Source organism: Lutra lutra, chromosome 10 (assembly GCF_902655055.1).
Source record: "Lutra lutra chromosome 10, mLutLut1.2, whole genome shotgun sequence".
NCBI lineage: Eukaryota > Metazoa > Chordata > Mammalia > Carnivora > Mustelidae > Lutra > Lutra lutra.
Genome location: NC_062287.1, coordinates 1,355,740 through 1,371,490, shown reverse-complemented (window position 1 = coordinate 1,371,490; position 15,751 = coordinate 1,355,740). Strand labels below are relative to the sequence as shown.

The window sequence follows — 15,751 nt, the reverse complement described above, 5'->3', positions numbered from 1 at the left end:
GCTTATGAGAGGTGGGATGGGCACGGGGCAGGTGCAAGTTAAGAGCACACTCATCATGAGGAGCACTGAGCAACGATGTACAGAACTGCTCAGTCACTACAGTGCATCCCCGAAATCAGTGTAACACTGTACGTTAACTACACTGGAATTAAAATAAAAAACATAATATAAAAAGAAAAAGAATGGATAAAGAAGACACACACACACACACAATGGAATTATTACTCAGCCATAACAAAGAATGAAATCTTGCCATTTGTGACAACATGGATGAACCTAGAGGGTATTCTGCTAAATGAAACAAATCAGGCAGAGGAAAACAAATTCCGTATGATTCCACTTACATGTGAACTCTAAAAGACAAACACACAAACCAAAAACAGAAACAGACTCGTGACTATGGAGAACAAACTGATGAGTGCCAGATGCGAGGGGGTAGGAGGAGAGTGGGAGAAGCAGGTGGAGAGGATTAATAGGGACAGACTTCCAGCTATAAAATAAGGTCGTCGCGGGGATGTGACGTCCAGCGCCGGGAACACAGTCAGTAATGTTCTAGTAATGTCGTATGGCTGCAGGTGGAAATGAGAGGCGGTACTGAGACTTATTGTGCTGAGCAGGTTATAATGCACGTAAGTGTCACACTATGATGTTGTGTATCTGAAACTAATGTAATATGTAAGTCAACTACAATTCAATAACAAAATAATATAAAAGGAAAATGAAGCCTGGACCCAAAAAAAACCCAAAAAACAAACACCACAGAGCTAAGCAGTCTAGAAACACAGCTCTGGTTGGCGTCCTGGAGGAGGAGACATTGCTAAGACTGAATGAGGTGCCCCTGGGATGGCTGCAGGGACAGGAACCCAGAAGGCGACCACGCCGTCCTGGTTGAGCACAGGACAGTCCAGTTGGGGGGGATCCAATGGATTCAAGAAAAACCCACCAACCAACCAGAAAAAAAAAAGAAAAGAAAAGAAAAGAAAAAAGAGACAGCACTTGGATAAAATCAAAATAACAGAGTGTTTCTAGAAGAAGTAAGTGGCCAACAGTGTCCAATCCTCAGCTTGTAGTCCAGGACGGGCAAGTCCAACAGGATTTCCAGAGAGTGCCATACCTCCTCTCAAGTCATGTTCGTCCCTGCTGTCCCGCTGGTGACACACACAATGACCAGAAAACAGGCGGCCCTCAGATGTTCTCACACAAAAACATTCTGCCTGACGACAAGCTTCTGTCATGGCCACGAATGTCTACACCGCTGACCCCCAGCCAGCTCCAAGTGCACGGCTACTGTCCTCCTGTTTCCTTTTCTTAATGAATACATTACATTGCGGGTTTTCTGTGTTTTAAAGGGAGCTTCTCTCTCTGTCGCCCCCCACCACCCTCCCGCCCAGCACACCTGAGCGTTCCAGCGCTTGTGCTCTCTGTCGAGCTGACTGATGAGAACTTGGGCAGCCTGGATCGTCTCCTGCGTTCTGCTCACTTCAGCTTCCAGTTTGGCAGCTTCTGACGTCCTGCTCTGGAATCTGTGACAACAGTAGCATCAGTTAAAGGCAAAGGGACGTGAGAGGGATTTGATTGAATGATCCTTCAGAAAGTGAGCTTTTATCTAAGAATGAAGTTAATGGTAATACTGATAGTAATAGTGTTCGAGATTATCGCCCACGGAGCAGACACACCAGCGCGCAGATCTGCACACAAACTTCTCCACGTGACGTTCAGGGCCCGGGAAGTCAGACCCCATCGGCTGCTTCAGTTTTCCTTCATTCAAACCTCACGTGTCAGCCTCGGAAGGACAAACACTCTATCCTCTACCTGCTTCTTCAGGATGTGCCACGTGCCTGGTACCCTTCTAGCCCCTTTCTTACCCCTTCCTCGCCTACATTCTAACTCCTTCAAATATCTACCTATCAAAAATATAAACAAAAGTTTAAAACTCATTTCAAATATCCAACTCAATACATATATTTTCTCCCCATGTGCCCATTTGCCCAGGTTTATAACTGCCCTTTCAAATTATTTTCCTTAAAAAATGCTTATACAAGGTTGTTGTTTTATGAAATGAAACAGTAACATTCTAGCTGACTACCTGGTCCTTCAACGAAAATGCCCAGGATTGTGCGAAGCATGAAAAACAAAACAATGAGCAGCAACGAAAAAGCATATCATGTAATCCTCAGAACAGCACTGTCTGAACAGGTGCCATCATGGGGCCCCCCGGAAGCAGCAAGGGGTGTGTAGTGCACAGAAGAGCACATCGGACACCACGCTCCATGGACTTGGAGTGCGTGCCTTGTGGCTTCTCCGAGTGCCCAGCACCTTCTTCACTACACAAAGGAGCCAGACTTGGTTTTCCAGTATGGTGGCCGCCAGCCCCATGTGGCTACTTAAATCTAAATTAACTAAGAGTAAACAAAATCTGAAATTCAATTCCTCTTCCGTCCTACTGCCCACACTTCAAGGGCCAGTGGCTACCGAACTGGAGAGCGCAGGCTAGAGAGCCTCCCACCCTGTCACCAGGCTCCACGCACGGCTCTGCTCAAGACCTGGAAGCAGAGACCACACTTACCCAGCTCAGTAGCTCACGCTGCACACAAGGTTCTGCCGAAGGCACTCGCTGAGTTAAGCTAACTTGCATGTTTCTATATAAGTTGCACTAAAATGACAAATGTCTCAATTCTGTCAAGTTAGAATTATAAAATTGATAGAACATACTTATTTTTCAACTATTTCTTTCTTCGGGCCTATATAAGAAAATAAGATTATCACTCACAACCTAGGGTGAATTAAACCTTAATTAAGGATCAAGTAAATGGCTGTTAACTGGCATTGATTCATTCTTGATAGTGACTCTAAACTGGAAAATGCCATTCCATTTTACTTAAAATTCAAATTCTGAAGGTTTTTTAAAAATCATTCTCCAACAATACTGACAGGATGGTGCCGTGATTCACAACAGGGACTTTAGGGAGTGAGAAAGTCTATGATCCACTGCCAGCTTTGTCAGCGACTGACTGTGCAAGCCAGGCGCACACACCTTCCCCACGCGCAGAATGAAAGCATATCCCCTCCTCAGGTTTATGTGAGGTACTAACGATGACACACACGTAAAGTGTCCAGGACAACAGCCAACACACGTGTTGTCACCTGCAAATGACCCAGTAAATATCGGACACCTGGCTGAAGAGTAAGCTCGGGCTCTCAGCATACGACACTGCAAGGAAGAAGTACGTTCCTCGTGCTTCCCTAATTACACACAGAAAAAAATGATGAAGTTTCTTTCCTTATCTATAACATCAAAAAAATTCAGAAATACTGAAAACACTGGATGTATGGGTCTTTTCTGGTTTTCTTCTTTTCTCTACAAGTAAATATATATAAGCATAAACATGATTATTTCCTGTGTGGAGAAAAAAAATAATAGTTTTCAGTCTGAAGACTCTCTTTCTTGGTAATTTATATTTCTTCCATAAAAAAGGAAGGAAAATGGACACATCACTTGAAAAAAGGTTTGTATTTAGAAAAGTTTGAGTCTTACAAAACTAAAAGCAAGTGATAACATGACATCGTATTTAATCACATCTTCTCCCACTTCTCAATCTGTCAGTGCGATCTTCCATGAGGGAACATGTTTCTAAACACTCAGAAGAACAAAGTTAAAAGGACAGAACAGTCTCTAACGAGACCCTGCGCGTCAGGCAGGTTGCAGGTCACGAAGGCAGTCTGGAGAGCACGGCAATGTGGACGCCAGCATAAGGACTGTGCACGTGACCCCCCTTGCATCCCAGCCCTCCGCCCCGGGCCCCAGGGCTCAGGAGCAGACACAGGGACAGCTCCACGACGCAGACTGCAAATAACGCTTGTTCCTACTCAAGTCACTGTTGAAAAAAGGAAAACCTTCAGTATTATTTCAAATGCTTCCCTATTTGAGAGTGATAAGTCACTAAAGGAAGTGAAAATAATGATTATAAGATTTTCAAAACTAAAACATTAGTTGAGGTATGTTTTCAAATATCCAAAATGCATTCTTTTTTCAAAATACATTTTAAACTGAACTTACTTCTCTTTGAGTTCTGATACTTTCTGGCCAACAGAATTTAGAAGCTCCTCTAGTTTCCTTTTTCTGTCTTCAGTTTTCTTCAAATTTCTAAAATATAAATTTATAAGTTACTCTATTTTATATATCAATAATAGCAGAAACAACCTCTTCTATCCCTTCTAAAGCCCTACCAAAATGAAACCAAGGGAACGAAAAAAGAAAAAAAAAAAGGTATTCATGTGCGAAGATAAAGAGAATGAAAGAGAAAAGGACCTCCATGGAGAAGCTTTAAAGGTGGGGGGCGCCTGGGTGGCTCAGTGGGTTAAAGCCTCTGCCTTAGGCTCAGGTCATGATCTCAAGATCCTGGGATCGAGCCCCGGGTTGGGCTCTCTACTCAGTAGAGAGTCCTGCCTGCCTCTCTACCTCCTGTGATCTCTGTCAAATACATAAAATCTTTAAAAAAAATTTTTTTGAAAGGTGGTTAAGTGACATAATGGAATACAAAAACCAAAAGTTGAGGGGCTGCAGGAAGAAAAGCCAAAGAAGAATGCCAAATGCTGGGGAATGGGGACAGCAGAGCCTCTGAGGGTGACAGAGCTGAATACAGAGTGTCTTCCGATAGCTGGTATCATCAACCCGTCAACCTCAGACCCCCTCCCACACGAGAAGGGACCATCCTCTTAACTCATCCCTGACAGTCGGGCTTAGAACCCTCACCCATCGGCCCACACCCCAGGCAGAGAGTAGGAAGACTCTTCCAGAGAAGGAGACTAGGCTCGGCCCCTCCCTGCAAAAATGCCACAGAGCAGCTGAGACGGAAACGACCCATCCCCAGTGCTGCGCATGCGCTTCGCACAGTCACCTAAAGGACTCATCAGAACAGAGTGCAAGGCTTTGCACCCGGCACCCCCAGGCCTCTGACTCAGCGTGGACAGAGCTCAAAGGGGGCGATCTTCCCAACTTCCCAGGGGACGCCGATGCCGCCAGCCTGGGGGGTCTCGCTCGGAGAACTACTGTAATAGAGTAAGGCCTTCGAAACGGTGAGATTAAACTACTGCTCCCCTGGTGTCGTATCCCCAGCCCGGTCACGGGTCAGACACAGCAGCAACACCCGTAACTTCAGATGGGCAAGACGTCACAACGTTTTTTGACCTACATACCCTTTCTCCTGTGGAGGATGTGTTCCAGAAAAATGAAGGACTAACCTAAGAAAGAGTAGGACCCGAAACAAAAGAACACAATCAGAAACGGGAGGAAGGGAAAGTCGCAGGAACCTTGGTGAAGAGAAGCGTCAAGACAGCAGCTGTGAGTCGCAGGCCTGGGGGACAGGCCCACGCGGAGCAGGACAGGAGGCTCCAGGGGGAGAACAGTAAGGAAGAACACATACCACACAGAGGTCCTGAATGTGGGTGAGCGTCCATTTTAAGGCTGTGGATAAATATGTGATACGTCCACACAAATCATAGTCAACTTTAACAAGTAAGAAATTAAGAAAAACAAAAAGATGTGCAAGAAAGGAAACATATAGTGGAAAAAAGCCAGTCTCTTCAATAAATGGTGCTGGGAAAACTGGGCAGCTATATGTAGAAGAATGAAACTCGACCATTCTCTTACACCGTACACAAAGATAAACTCAAAATGGATAAAAGACCTCAACGTGAGACAGGAATCCATCAGAATCCTAGAGGAGAACATAGGCAGTAATCTCTTCGATATCAGCCACAGCAACTTCTTTCAAGATATGTCTCCACAGGCAAAGGAAACAAAAGCGAAGATGAACTTTTGGGACTTCATCAAGATCAAAAGCTTCTGCACAGCAAAGGAAACAGTCAGTAAAACAAAGAGGCAACCCACGGAATGGGAGAAGATATTTGCAAATGACAGTACAGACAAAAGGTTGATATCCAGGATCTATAAAGAACTCCTCAAACTCAACACACACGAAACAGATAATCATATCAAAAAATGGGCAGAAGATATGAACAGACACTTCTCCAATGAAGACATACAAATGGCTATCAGACACATGAAAAAATGTTCATCATCACTAGCTATCAGGGAGATTCAAATTAAAACCACATTGAGATACCACCTTACACCACTTAGAATGGCCAAAATTAGCAAGACAGGAAACAACATGTGTTGGAGAGGATGTGGAGAAAGGGGAACCCTCTTACACTGTTGGTGGGCATGCAAGTTGGTGCAGCCACTTTGGAGAACAGTGTGGAGATTCCTCAAGAAATTAAAAATAGAGCTTCCCTATGACCCTGCAATTGCACTACTGGGTATTTACCCCAAAGATACAGATGTAGTGAAAAGGAGGCTCATCTGTACCCTAATGTTTATAGCAGCAATGGCCATGGTCACCAAACAGTGGAAAGAAACAAAATGCCCTTCAACGGACAAATGGATAAGGAAGATGTGGTCCATATACACTATGGAGTATTATGCCTCCATCAGAAAGGATGAATACCCAACTTTTGTAGCAACATGGACGGGACTGGAAGAGATGATGCTGAGTGAAATACGTCAAGCAGAGAGAGTCAATTATCATATGGTTTCACTGATTTGTGGAGCATAAGAAATAGCATGGAGGACATGGGGAGTTAGGAGAAGGGAGTTGGGGGAAATTGGAAGGGGAGGTGAACCATGAGAGACTATGGACTCTGAAAAACAATCTGAAGGGTTTGAAGAGGTGGGGGGGTGGGAGGTTGGGGGAACCAGGTGGTGGATATTGGAGAGGGCACGGATTGCATGGAGCACTGGGTGTGGTACAAAAACAATGAATACTGTTATGCTGAAAATAAATTTTAAAAAGTGATTAATAAAAAAAAAAAGAAAGAAAGGAAACATACCCCTAAAATACGGTATGTCTCAGGTGTGAAAAATACTTACTCTAAATAAGGCTAACACCTGACATTATCCATTACACAAAAATATGTGATGAATTAACCCATACACACACACACATACACACACACACACACACACACACACAAATATACACCACACATATATATAACCCGCATATATATATAACCCACCTATACTTCACATTAAGTATACTGAGAAAAAGAAGTTCGGGTGGCTAACAACCTCCTCGTCCAGGGTAGGAGGAAATGAGGTCACATGTAGATCAGTCGAGAACATAACTTGCCTCTCGATCTGCACTAGAACCAATGCTGACTTAGGTAACACCACCAGTTAAAGCAGTGAGCCCCAAAGTAAATGTAAAACTGTCCCCCTACCCACCCAGACCATGTTTTGTGAAATATATATAACACATTTCCTCGAACTTGGAAAGAGAAGACAAATCGAAGAGCCCTAACTTTCCAAAACCTACTTTTTGTACCATAGCAGTATTTGTTCACAGAATGTCAGCTCTCTGTAAAAGAACTTGCACCAATTATCCTCCCAACAACATAATAATGGTAGAGGAGAAAAATGAGTTGGTTCTGCTCTCTACCTTCTTTTAATTGCTTTTTCTTTTGGTCTGACATTTAATTTTTTTTTTTTTAAGATTTTATTTATTTATTTGACAGAGAGAGATCACAAGTAGACGGAGGGGAAGGCAGAGAGAGAGAGAGAGAGGGAAGCAGGCTTCTTGCCGAGCAGAGAGCCCGATGTGGGACTCGATCCCAGGACCCCGAGATCATGACCTGAGCCGAAGGCAGCGGCTTAACCCACTGAGCCACCCAGGCGCCCCGGTCTGACATTTAATTTTATCTAACTGATTCACGTTCCATGTTTTGATGTTGTCAGCTGTCTTTTTAGATATAAACAAGACATAGGGGCGCCTGGGTGGCTAGGTTGGTTAAGCGACTGCCTTCAGCTCAGGTCATGATCCCAGAGTCCTGGGATTGAGTCCCACATCAGGCTCCCTGCTCCTTGGAGAGTCTGCTTCTCCCTCTGACGTTCTCCCCTCTCATGCTCTCACTGTCTCTCTCTCAAATAAATAAAATCTTAAAAAAAAAAAAAAAAGATATAAACAAGACATAAAACATAAGCCACAATAATTAAGTCATTAAGTGGTTGCAAATAAGCAACAGTTGGACTCCTTTCCACCGGCTCTCACTCACGATTCAAGCCCCGCCTGCTCGGCCTCCAGCGGCCGGATGCGCTCCAGGACGTGGGAGTACTGCACGTTGGCTTTAACCCACGCGGCCAGAGGGGCGGCCGCCGTGCTGGCTCGCTTCGCATTCTGGAAAAGGCAGCACAAGTTAGCCAGCACCCTAACGTCATTTCAAATAAAAGCAAAGGTGATTCTAGTCTATTTTACTTAAGCATTTAATAATTTATCCCCCCCCAATGAAGTTTTTGGTTGACAGTTAAAATAACAATAACGTGAATTATTATTTTCATTAAGATAACTTTGAACTTCTGCTTCAAAAATGAATGTTTTTGAACCACATAGATATTTAACATAATGATATTTTATCAACACCAGCACTCCGTTAGCTACGTTTGTAATGAACAGATGTCTGTCCACAACAATGACCAAGCATCAGTTCTTCGTCTTCTGGCCCCGGGACACATCTTTACTGGATAAAAGCACTCTGAAACCAGGTTACCAGAGATGCTACACGTGACACTTTGAATAAAAGGTCTAAAAAAAAAAATACCAGAATCCTGGAATTCAAACTATTCACTAAAATGAGATACAAGTACCGTAGGGCAGGTTATCTGTCATTATACGACAAGTACGCAGGAAGGAAGAAAGAGAAGCAGACCAGGCAAGTTAGAAGTTAAGACATGACAGAGGACTTCCAGCAGGTCGGAAGGTTCAACAGCACATAGGACACTAACCAGACCCTGCCCGGAGTCCTGCCCCCTATCTGCAGTCAAGCCTTCTGACACAGAATCTCTACAGCTTATCTTTTTTTTCCACTTTTAATTTTTAGACAGGGTAAATAATCAGTAATGAAAAGTCATCACATTTCAACAAGCAGAACATCACGCAGTGTGGGAAGCGAACAGATAGCACAACTGTTAAAAATTACCTTTGAATCAAAAGATCCCTTATTTTTATAAAGAAGTTCTTCAACGCTCTCTCTTATTTCCTTTGGAATATTTCGTGCATCAAAAGTTGCTATGTCTTCTCTTACACCTCTTTTTGCAAGGAAACTAAAATCAAAACATTACTTCAAATGAGGCTACACAAAGTCTGCCATTTCTGACAGGAACATCGATTCAAGTCCTGGCTTATTTATGGGGCCCCTGCCCTCACTCCTTCCGCCCTGGTCTGACTCTGCCAAGAGTCCAAGATCTGAGAACAGGGACGATGCTCTCCCCCTCAGTAAATCACAGGCGACACAGTGCTCTGTGCTGCGTGCCGGCCAAAGAAATGACCGCGCTTACTGAGATGTTCTTCAGGATCTCAGGCATTCCTTTCTGCCTCTGTGGACACTCACGTCACTTATTCTGGAGAAAGGAAAATGTAGATCTTGGCAGAGGATCACATGCAGTATCTTGAAATATTATAGCCAAGTGTGGAACTAGGGAATTAATGAGGCACAGCTCGAGAAACAATATAAGAAATACTTAAAAATATGAACAAGGGGCACCGGGCTGGCTCAGTCAGTACAGCACGAGACTGCTAATCCGGGGATTGTGGGCTCGAGCCCCCTGTGCATTGTAGAGATGACTTAAAAATAAAATCTAAATAAATGAATCAACCAATCAATGTGTATTTCATTGACGAAATAACATTTTTTACAAATTCAAAAACTTACCTTTTCATGCTCACCCAAGACGTGTCAAAGATACCCATCAACCTTAAAACACCCTCCAGAATATCTCTGATGACATCGGGCGGCATGCGCAGTGAGCGAATTTCTGAAAGAGACTCTGGCTTAATGTTTCCAACTGCAAGTTTAGCTTCATTGACTAGAGGCTAAAAAGACAAAGACCATTTTTTATTTTCAAAAAATATATATGTAAAAGTCACTAACTCTAGAAGTTATTGCATATTTGTCATTTTATTAAAAACAACTCGACTTACTAATACCCTTTCTCTTCAAATATCAAAATGCCTTGAAACACACAAAATACAAAATCTTCACATTCTTGCCACCATGACTGTAGGAGTTTAATTTAGAAAAATCCAATTTGTTCTGAGACAATTTGCCATTTTCAAGAAGCTCCTTACATTCTACAACCAGCGGCTGATAACTTAGTGAGACCAAAAAAGGGGCCTAACTAAGAGTTTGACTTAATTCCCCTACAGCACATTTTTCTCCTAGACGAACACCACGGTTCACAGAAGATACAGATAGTCTCTGATGACCTTTCTTCTCCCCGCAGACCTCCCCGCAACTTCTCCTCTGTGAAAACTCTCTTCTCCTGGTTGATAGCTAGGCCAGGCCGCTAACGCCGCTAGGACTCCTAGACACAGTCCGGAGTCAGACCCGGCTCCAACCACACATCCACTGTAGCTCACCTGCACTTCTTTTAATTCATCGTCAATTTTGTTTTTTCTTTCTTCAATTTTAACAACTTCTTCGGCAATTTTGTGCTTCAGTCTTTCAAGCTCTGTCTTTTGCTCACTAGCATCCTATGGGAATATTTAAATGGCATTCCGATTAATTTTCATGCATTCAGTATTTTAAAGCATTATATCAAAAATATAAGTTATCTTAAAATAACATTTTCTATTAAATATTTTTCTAATGTTAATTGACGTGAGAGTTTCTAAGATGCCTGGGAAACGAATGCTATAATTTACTATATGTTTATTATCAGGAAGTTTCAACACTTTATTTGTTGTTGATTTTTCTGAAGACCAAAGCAATAAATGCTTATTATATAAAAATCAAGCAACTCAGAATTGCAGAACTGAGAAAATTATAAGACACATGTAACACTTGCAATGAGTGATCCAGATGTTAGTACTACTATGCTCATCTCAAACACGAAAAATTTAAAAATAAAATCTTCTATAATTCTAACAGCAAAAGAGTAACAATTCTTAGAGACTAGAGGATATTAGAACTTTGTGTTTCTATACTTTACTGTAGACAAAAGTTGAAATTGTGACAAATAATACGATGGTAAATAAATCAACAAACACCAGTACAGAGTCCAACACTAAATTATATACTGGTGCCACGTGAAGTTTTTGGCCGTGCAAACATCCAGAATCCCGCGTATGTAAAGATGATGACTGTGCCTGATTCCATCTGGTTTGTCGATGCTTACTGAAAAACCAGAGAGGAAATTTGTGAAGAATCGTTCAAGAGCCGTCGCAACGGTTCTCAGCCACACTCTAATCACTCGGGGAGCTTAAACACCACCCCTGGTGCTCTGTTGCCAAATACATTGAAATACTTCATCTGGGTGCAGTGAGGGCCCAGAAATATTTAAAGACGTACCAGGTGGTTCCAATCTGGAGCCAAAGTCAAGAATCAGGGCCCCGGCCCGCCCCTCCGCAGTCTCCCCGTCAGCCGCCTTGCCCAGCAAGCCCATCGGTGCTCGGCCGCCCACCTTCCAGTCCCCACCAGCGCCCTCAGGAGGGCGCTCCCGTTCTCCACCGCACAGACACACCCTCAAGGGCCCAGCTCACGTGCTGCTTCTTTTATTGACCTGCTCCACCAACTGGAAGTTACCCCTCCTCAAGATTTCATGGTATTGAATTTTACTTTCCTTATGTCACAAACCCGGAGCTGCAAGCTTTGGAAGTTCACACGGTTTCACAATTAGCTGTCTCTCCAGACTGGACTTTGAAATAAAATGATGAACCAAAATGTCTGCTTTTTATAACTAAGCAAAATTGCTAACTTACAAGATACACGGCCACTCTCCTGCGTCTCAGCTAGGCAATACCACTAGTTAGAGTCATAGAAAACCCGTCTGCAAGCGGCCAGACCAGGGAGCGGCCCAGCCATCCCCGTGAGACCACGGCCCACTGAGCGCACGCACTGCCTAACGGCCTCCTTTCATAGACAACGTCACCCTTCCCACAGCCCTCGCGAGTTTCCTATCTCAAATTACTCCAGAGGTAAGTATGTGACAGGTATTTTTAATAGTAAAAATGGTTGGCTGCTTTACATAAATATTTATATTGTTCCCAAAATACCTTGAGGAAAAAGTGGTTCTCAAGTTTTATAGCAGGAAAATTACACTTGACTTTCTATACATTGCTGACCAGGTCAGGTACTCAATAAAATCCTAGAAACGCTGTGTGCGCGCGTAACCATCACGTATCTGGAAATGTTGCCACTTTGGGGAGTTTCCCAGATGCCAATGGAACTCTTCAGGCATATCAGGGGAAATCCTGATTCTGTCATTTCAGTCAGTCTAGACAACCCTCCTGTAAAGCTCACAGTCCCCAAGAACCCTCAGATCTCCAGTGAAGATGACCAAACTTACAAAGAAAGCTTCTCTTGTGAATAAGAATAAAACAATCAAGTATGAAAAATACCAAAGAAAATACAGCTGGGAAACAGATGATCTCAGCAAGTATCCCCCAAGGCCTAAGTGGCGATGATGCAACAATGAGAGAGACCAACAAAAAGGGACGGGAGAAGCTAATGACCCTCCTGAGAGATACCATCATAGCAGGAATGAAAAACCCAAGAGGAGAATTTAAAAAGGGGCAATTTTTAAAGGAAGTAGAGCAAAAAGAGAAGGACAAAGTTGAGGAAGCATAGGAACATTAGAGAAGCAGAAGGGGAAGCCTACAGTCCAAGTACTAAGCATCCTAGAGAGGGAAGACAGAGACATGGAGGGAGGGAAGTCCCGACCGCATGTGGCACGGAGCCTTCCTGGAACGGGGAGGGAAGCATCCCGGGGGAGAAGCCACACGGTGTCCGACACAGTGAACAGAAGTAAACCTAAGCCACGGCAGATCACGTCACCTTCAAAACAATGACTTCCACAAAGTCTCAAGACAGAAAAAAGAAAACGATGACCTGCAAAGCACCAGAACAAAACAGAACTTGGAGCGTTTCCATCGCGACAACAGAAGCTGGAAGGAAGCGGAGCAGCACTTTCAATGTCTGGAAAGAAGGGATCACGCTTCTGGATGACTGACCATGTCGAGCATCTCTTCGGGCACTTACTGACCCATCCTATGTCCTCTATCCCACAGGCACCTTCAAATCTGTTGCCCTTTTTTAAATTAGACTTTTTGTTTTATTGTTGTGTTCTAATGGTTTCTGTATATTCTGGATGCAAGTCATTTATCAGATTTTTGTTTTGTAAATTTCTCCCAGTCTGTGACTTGCTTTTTAATTTTCTTCAGAACATATTTCACAGAGAAGTTTTTAATTTCAACAGGGTCCAATTTCATCAACTTTTTTCTTCTCCTATTTTGGTGTCCCATCTAGAAACTCTTTGTCTCACCCAGCATCATAAACATTTCTCCTGTTTTCTTCCAAAGTTTTTAATTTTATGCTGTACATTTAGATTTATGACCCATATTCAGTTAATTTTTGTTCAAGTTTAAGGTAAAGGTTTTGTTTATTTTTCCCTACGCGGATATTCAAATACCATTTTTTAAAAAGACTATCTTTTCCCCATTTAATTGGCATCTTGAATAAAATCAATAAAATGCATGTTAGTTTATTTCTGAACTTCCTAACGTTCTAATGATTTGTTTGACTATCATGACACCAGTATCACACAGCCTAGATAACTGTAGCTCAAGAATAAGTCTCCTCACAACAAAGGCAGTCCTGAGAGGAAAATATATAGCGGTACAAGCCTTTCTCAAGAAACAAGAAAGGTCTCAGGTACACAACCTAACCCTACACCTAAAGGAGCTGGAGAAAGGACAAGAAAGAAACCCTAAACCCAGCAGGAGAAGAGAAATCATAAAGATCAGAGCAGAAATCAATGAAATAGAAACCAAAAAAACAATAGAACAAATCAACGAAACTAGGAGCTGGTTCTTTGAAAGAATCAATAAGATTGATAAACCCCTGGCCAGACTTATCAAAAAGAAAAGAGAAAGGACCCAAATAAATAAAATCATGAATGAAAGAGGAGAGATCACAACGAACACCAAAGAAACACAGACAATTATAAGAACATACTATGAGCAACTCTACGCAAACAAATTTGACAATCTGGAAGAAATGGATGCATTCCTAGAGACATATAAACTACCACAACTGAACCAGGAAGAAATAGAAAGCCTGAACAGACCCATAACCAGTAAGGAGATTGAAACAGTCATCAAAAATCTCCAAACAAACCAAAGCCCAGGGCCAGACGGCTTCCCGGGGGAATTCTACCAAACATTTAAAGAAGAACTAATTCCTATTCTCCTGAAACTGTTCCAAAAAATAGCAATAGAAGGAAAACTTCCAAACTCATTTTATGAGGCCAGCATCACCTTGATCCCCAAACCAGACAAGGATCCCAACAAAAAAGAGAACTACAGACCAATATCCTTGATGAACACAGATGCAAAAATTCTCGCCAAAATACTAGCCAATAGGATTCAACAGTACGTTAAAAGGATTATTCACCACGACCAAGTGGGATTTATTCCAGGGCTGCAAGGCTGGTTCAACATCCGCAAATCAATCAATGTGATACAACACATTAATAAAAGAAAGAACAAGAACCATATGATACTCTCCATAGATGCTGAAAAAGCATTTGACAAAGTACAGCATCCCTTCCTGATCAAAACTCTTCAAAGTGTAGGGATAGACGGCACATACCTCAATATTATCAAAGCCATCTATGAAAAACCCACCGCAAATATCATTCTCAATGGAGAAAAACTGAAAGCTTTTCCGCTAAGGTCAGGAACACGGCAGGGATGTCCGTTATCACCACTGCTATTCAACATAGTACTAGAAGTCCTAGCCTCAGCAATCAGACAACAAAAGGAAATTAAAGGCATCCAAATCGGCAACGAAGAAGTCAAACTATCACTCTTCGCAGATGATATGATACTCTATGTGGAAAACCCAAAAGACTCCACTCCAAAACTGCTAGAACTTGTACAGGAATTCAGTAAAGTGTCAGGATATAAAATCAATGCACAGATATCAGTTGCACTTCTCTACACCAACAACAAGACAGAAGAAAGAGAAATTAAGGAGTCCATCCCATTTACAATTGCACCCAAAACTATAAGATACCTAGGAATAAACCTAACCAAAGAGACTAAGAATCTATACTCAGAAAACTATAAAGTACTCATGAAAGAAATTGAGGAAGACACAAAGAAATGGAAAAATGTTCCATGCTCCTGGATTGGAAGAATAAATATTGTGAAAATGTCTCTGCTACCTAAAGCAATCTACACATTTAATGCAATTCCTATCAAAGTACCATCCATTTTTTTCAAAGAAATGGAACAAATCATCCTAAAATTTATATGGAACCAGAAAAGACCTCGAATAGCCAAAGGAATATTGAAAAAGAAAGCCAAAGTTGGTGGCATCACAATTCCGGACTTCAAGCTCTATTACAAAGCTGTCATCATCAAGACAGCATGGTACTGGCACAAAAACAGACACATAGATCAATGGAACAGAATAGAGAGCCCAGAAATGGACCCTCAACTCTATGGTCAACTCATCTTCGACAAAGCAGGAAAGAATGTCCAATGGAACAAAGACAGCCTCTTCAATAAATGGTGTTGGGAAAATTGGACAGCCACATGCAGAAAAATGAAATTGGATCATTTCCTTACACCACACACGAAAATAGACTCAAAATGGATAAAGGATCTCAATGTGAGAAAGGAATCCATCA

The 15,751-nt window shown here is 42.4% G+C and overlaps 1 protein-coding gene across 3 annotated transcripts in view; it reads right to left on the bottom strand.

Annotated features, from left to right (window-relative positions):
* DYNC2H1 (dynein cytoplasmic 2 heavy chain 1) overlaps positions 1 to 15,751 on the bottom strand; it is a 292,883-nt gene that overhangs the window by 186,371 nt on the left and 90,761 nt on the right. For all 3 annotated transcript variants that reach the window (XM_047692880.1, XM_047692881.1, XM_047692882.1), the window contains exons 56-61: positions 10,476 to 10,589; positions 9,769 to 9,929; positions 9,037 to 9,160; positions 8,116 to 8,237; positions 4,058 to 4,144; positions 1,397 to 1,523 (exon numbers count right to left, since the gene is read on the bottom strand). In XM_047692880.1, the coding sequence (XP_047548836.1) occupies positions 1,397 to 1,523; positions 4,058 to 4,144; positions 8,116 to 8,237; positions 9,037 to 9,160; positions 9,769 to 9,929; positions 10,476 to 10,589 (735 nt within the window). The remainder of the gene's footprint in view (positions 1 to 1,396; positions 1,524 to 4,057; positions 4,145 to 8,115; positions 8,238 to 9,036; positions 9,161 to 9,768; positions 9,930 to 10,475; positions 10,590 to 15,751) is intronic.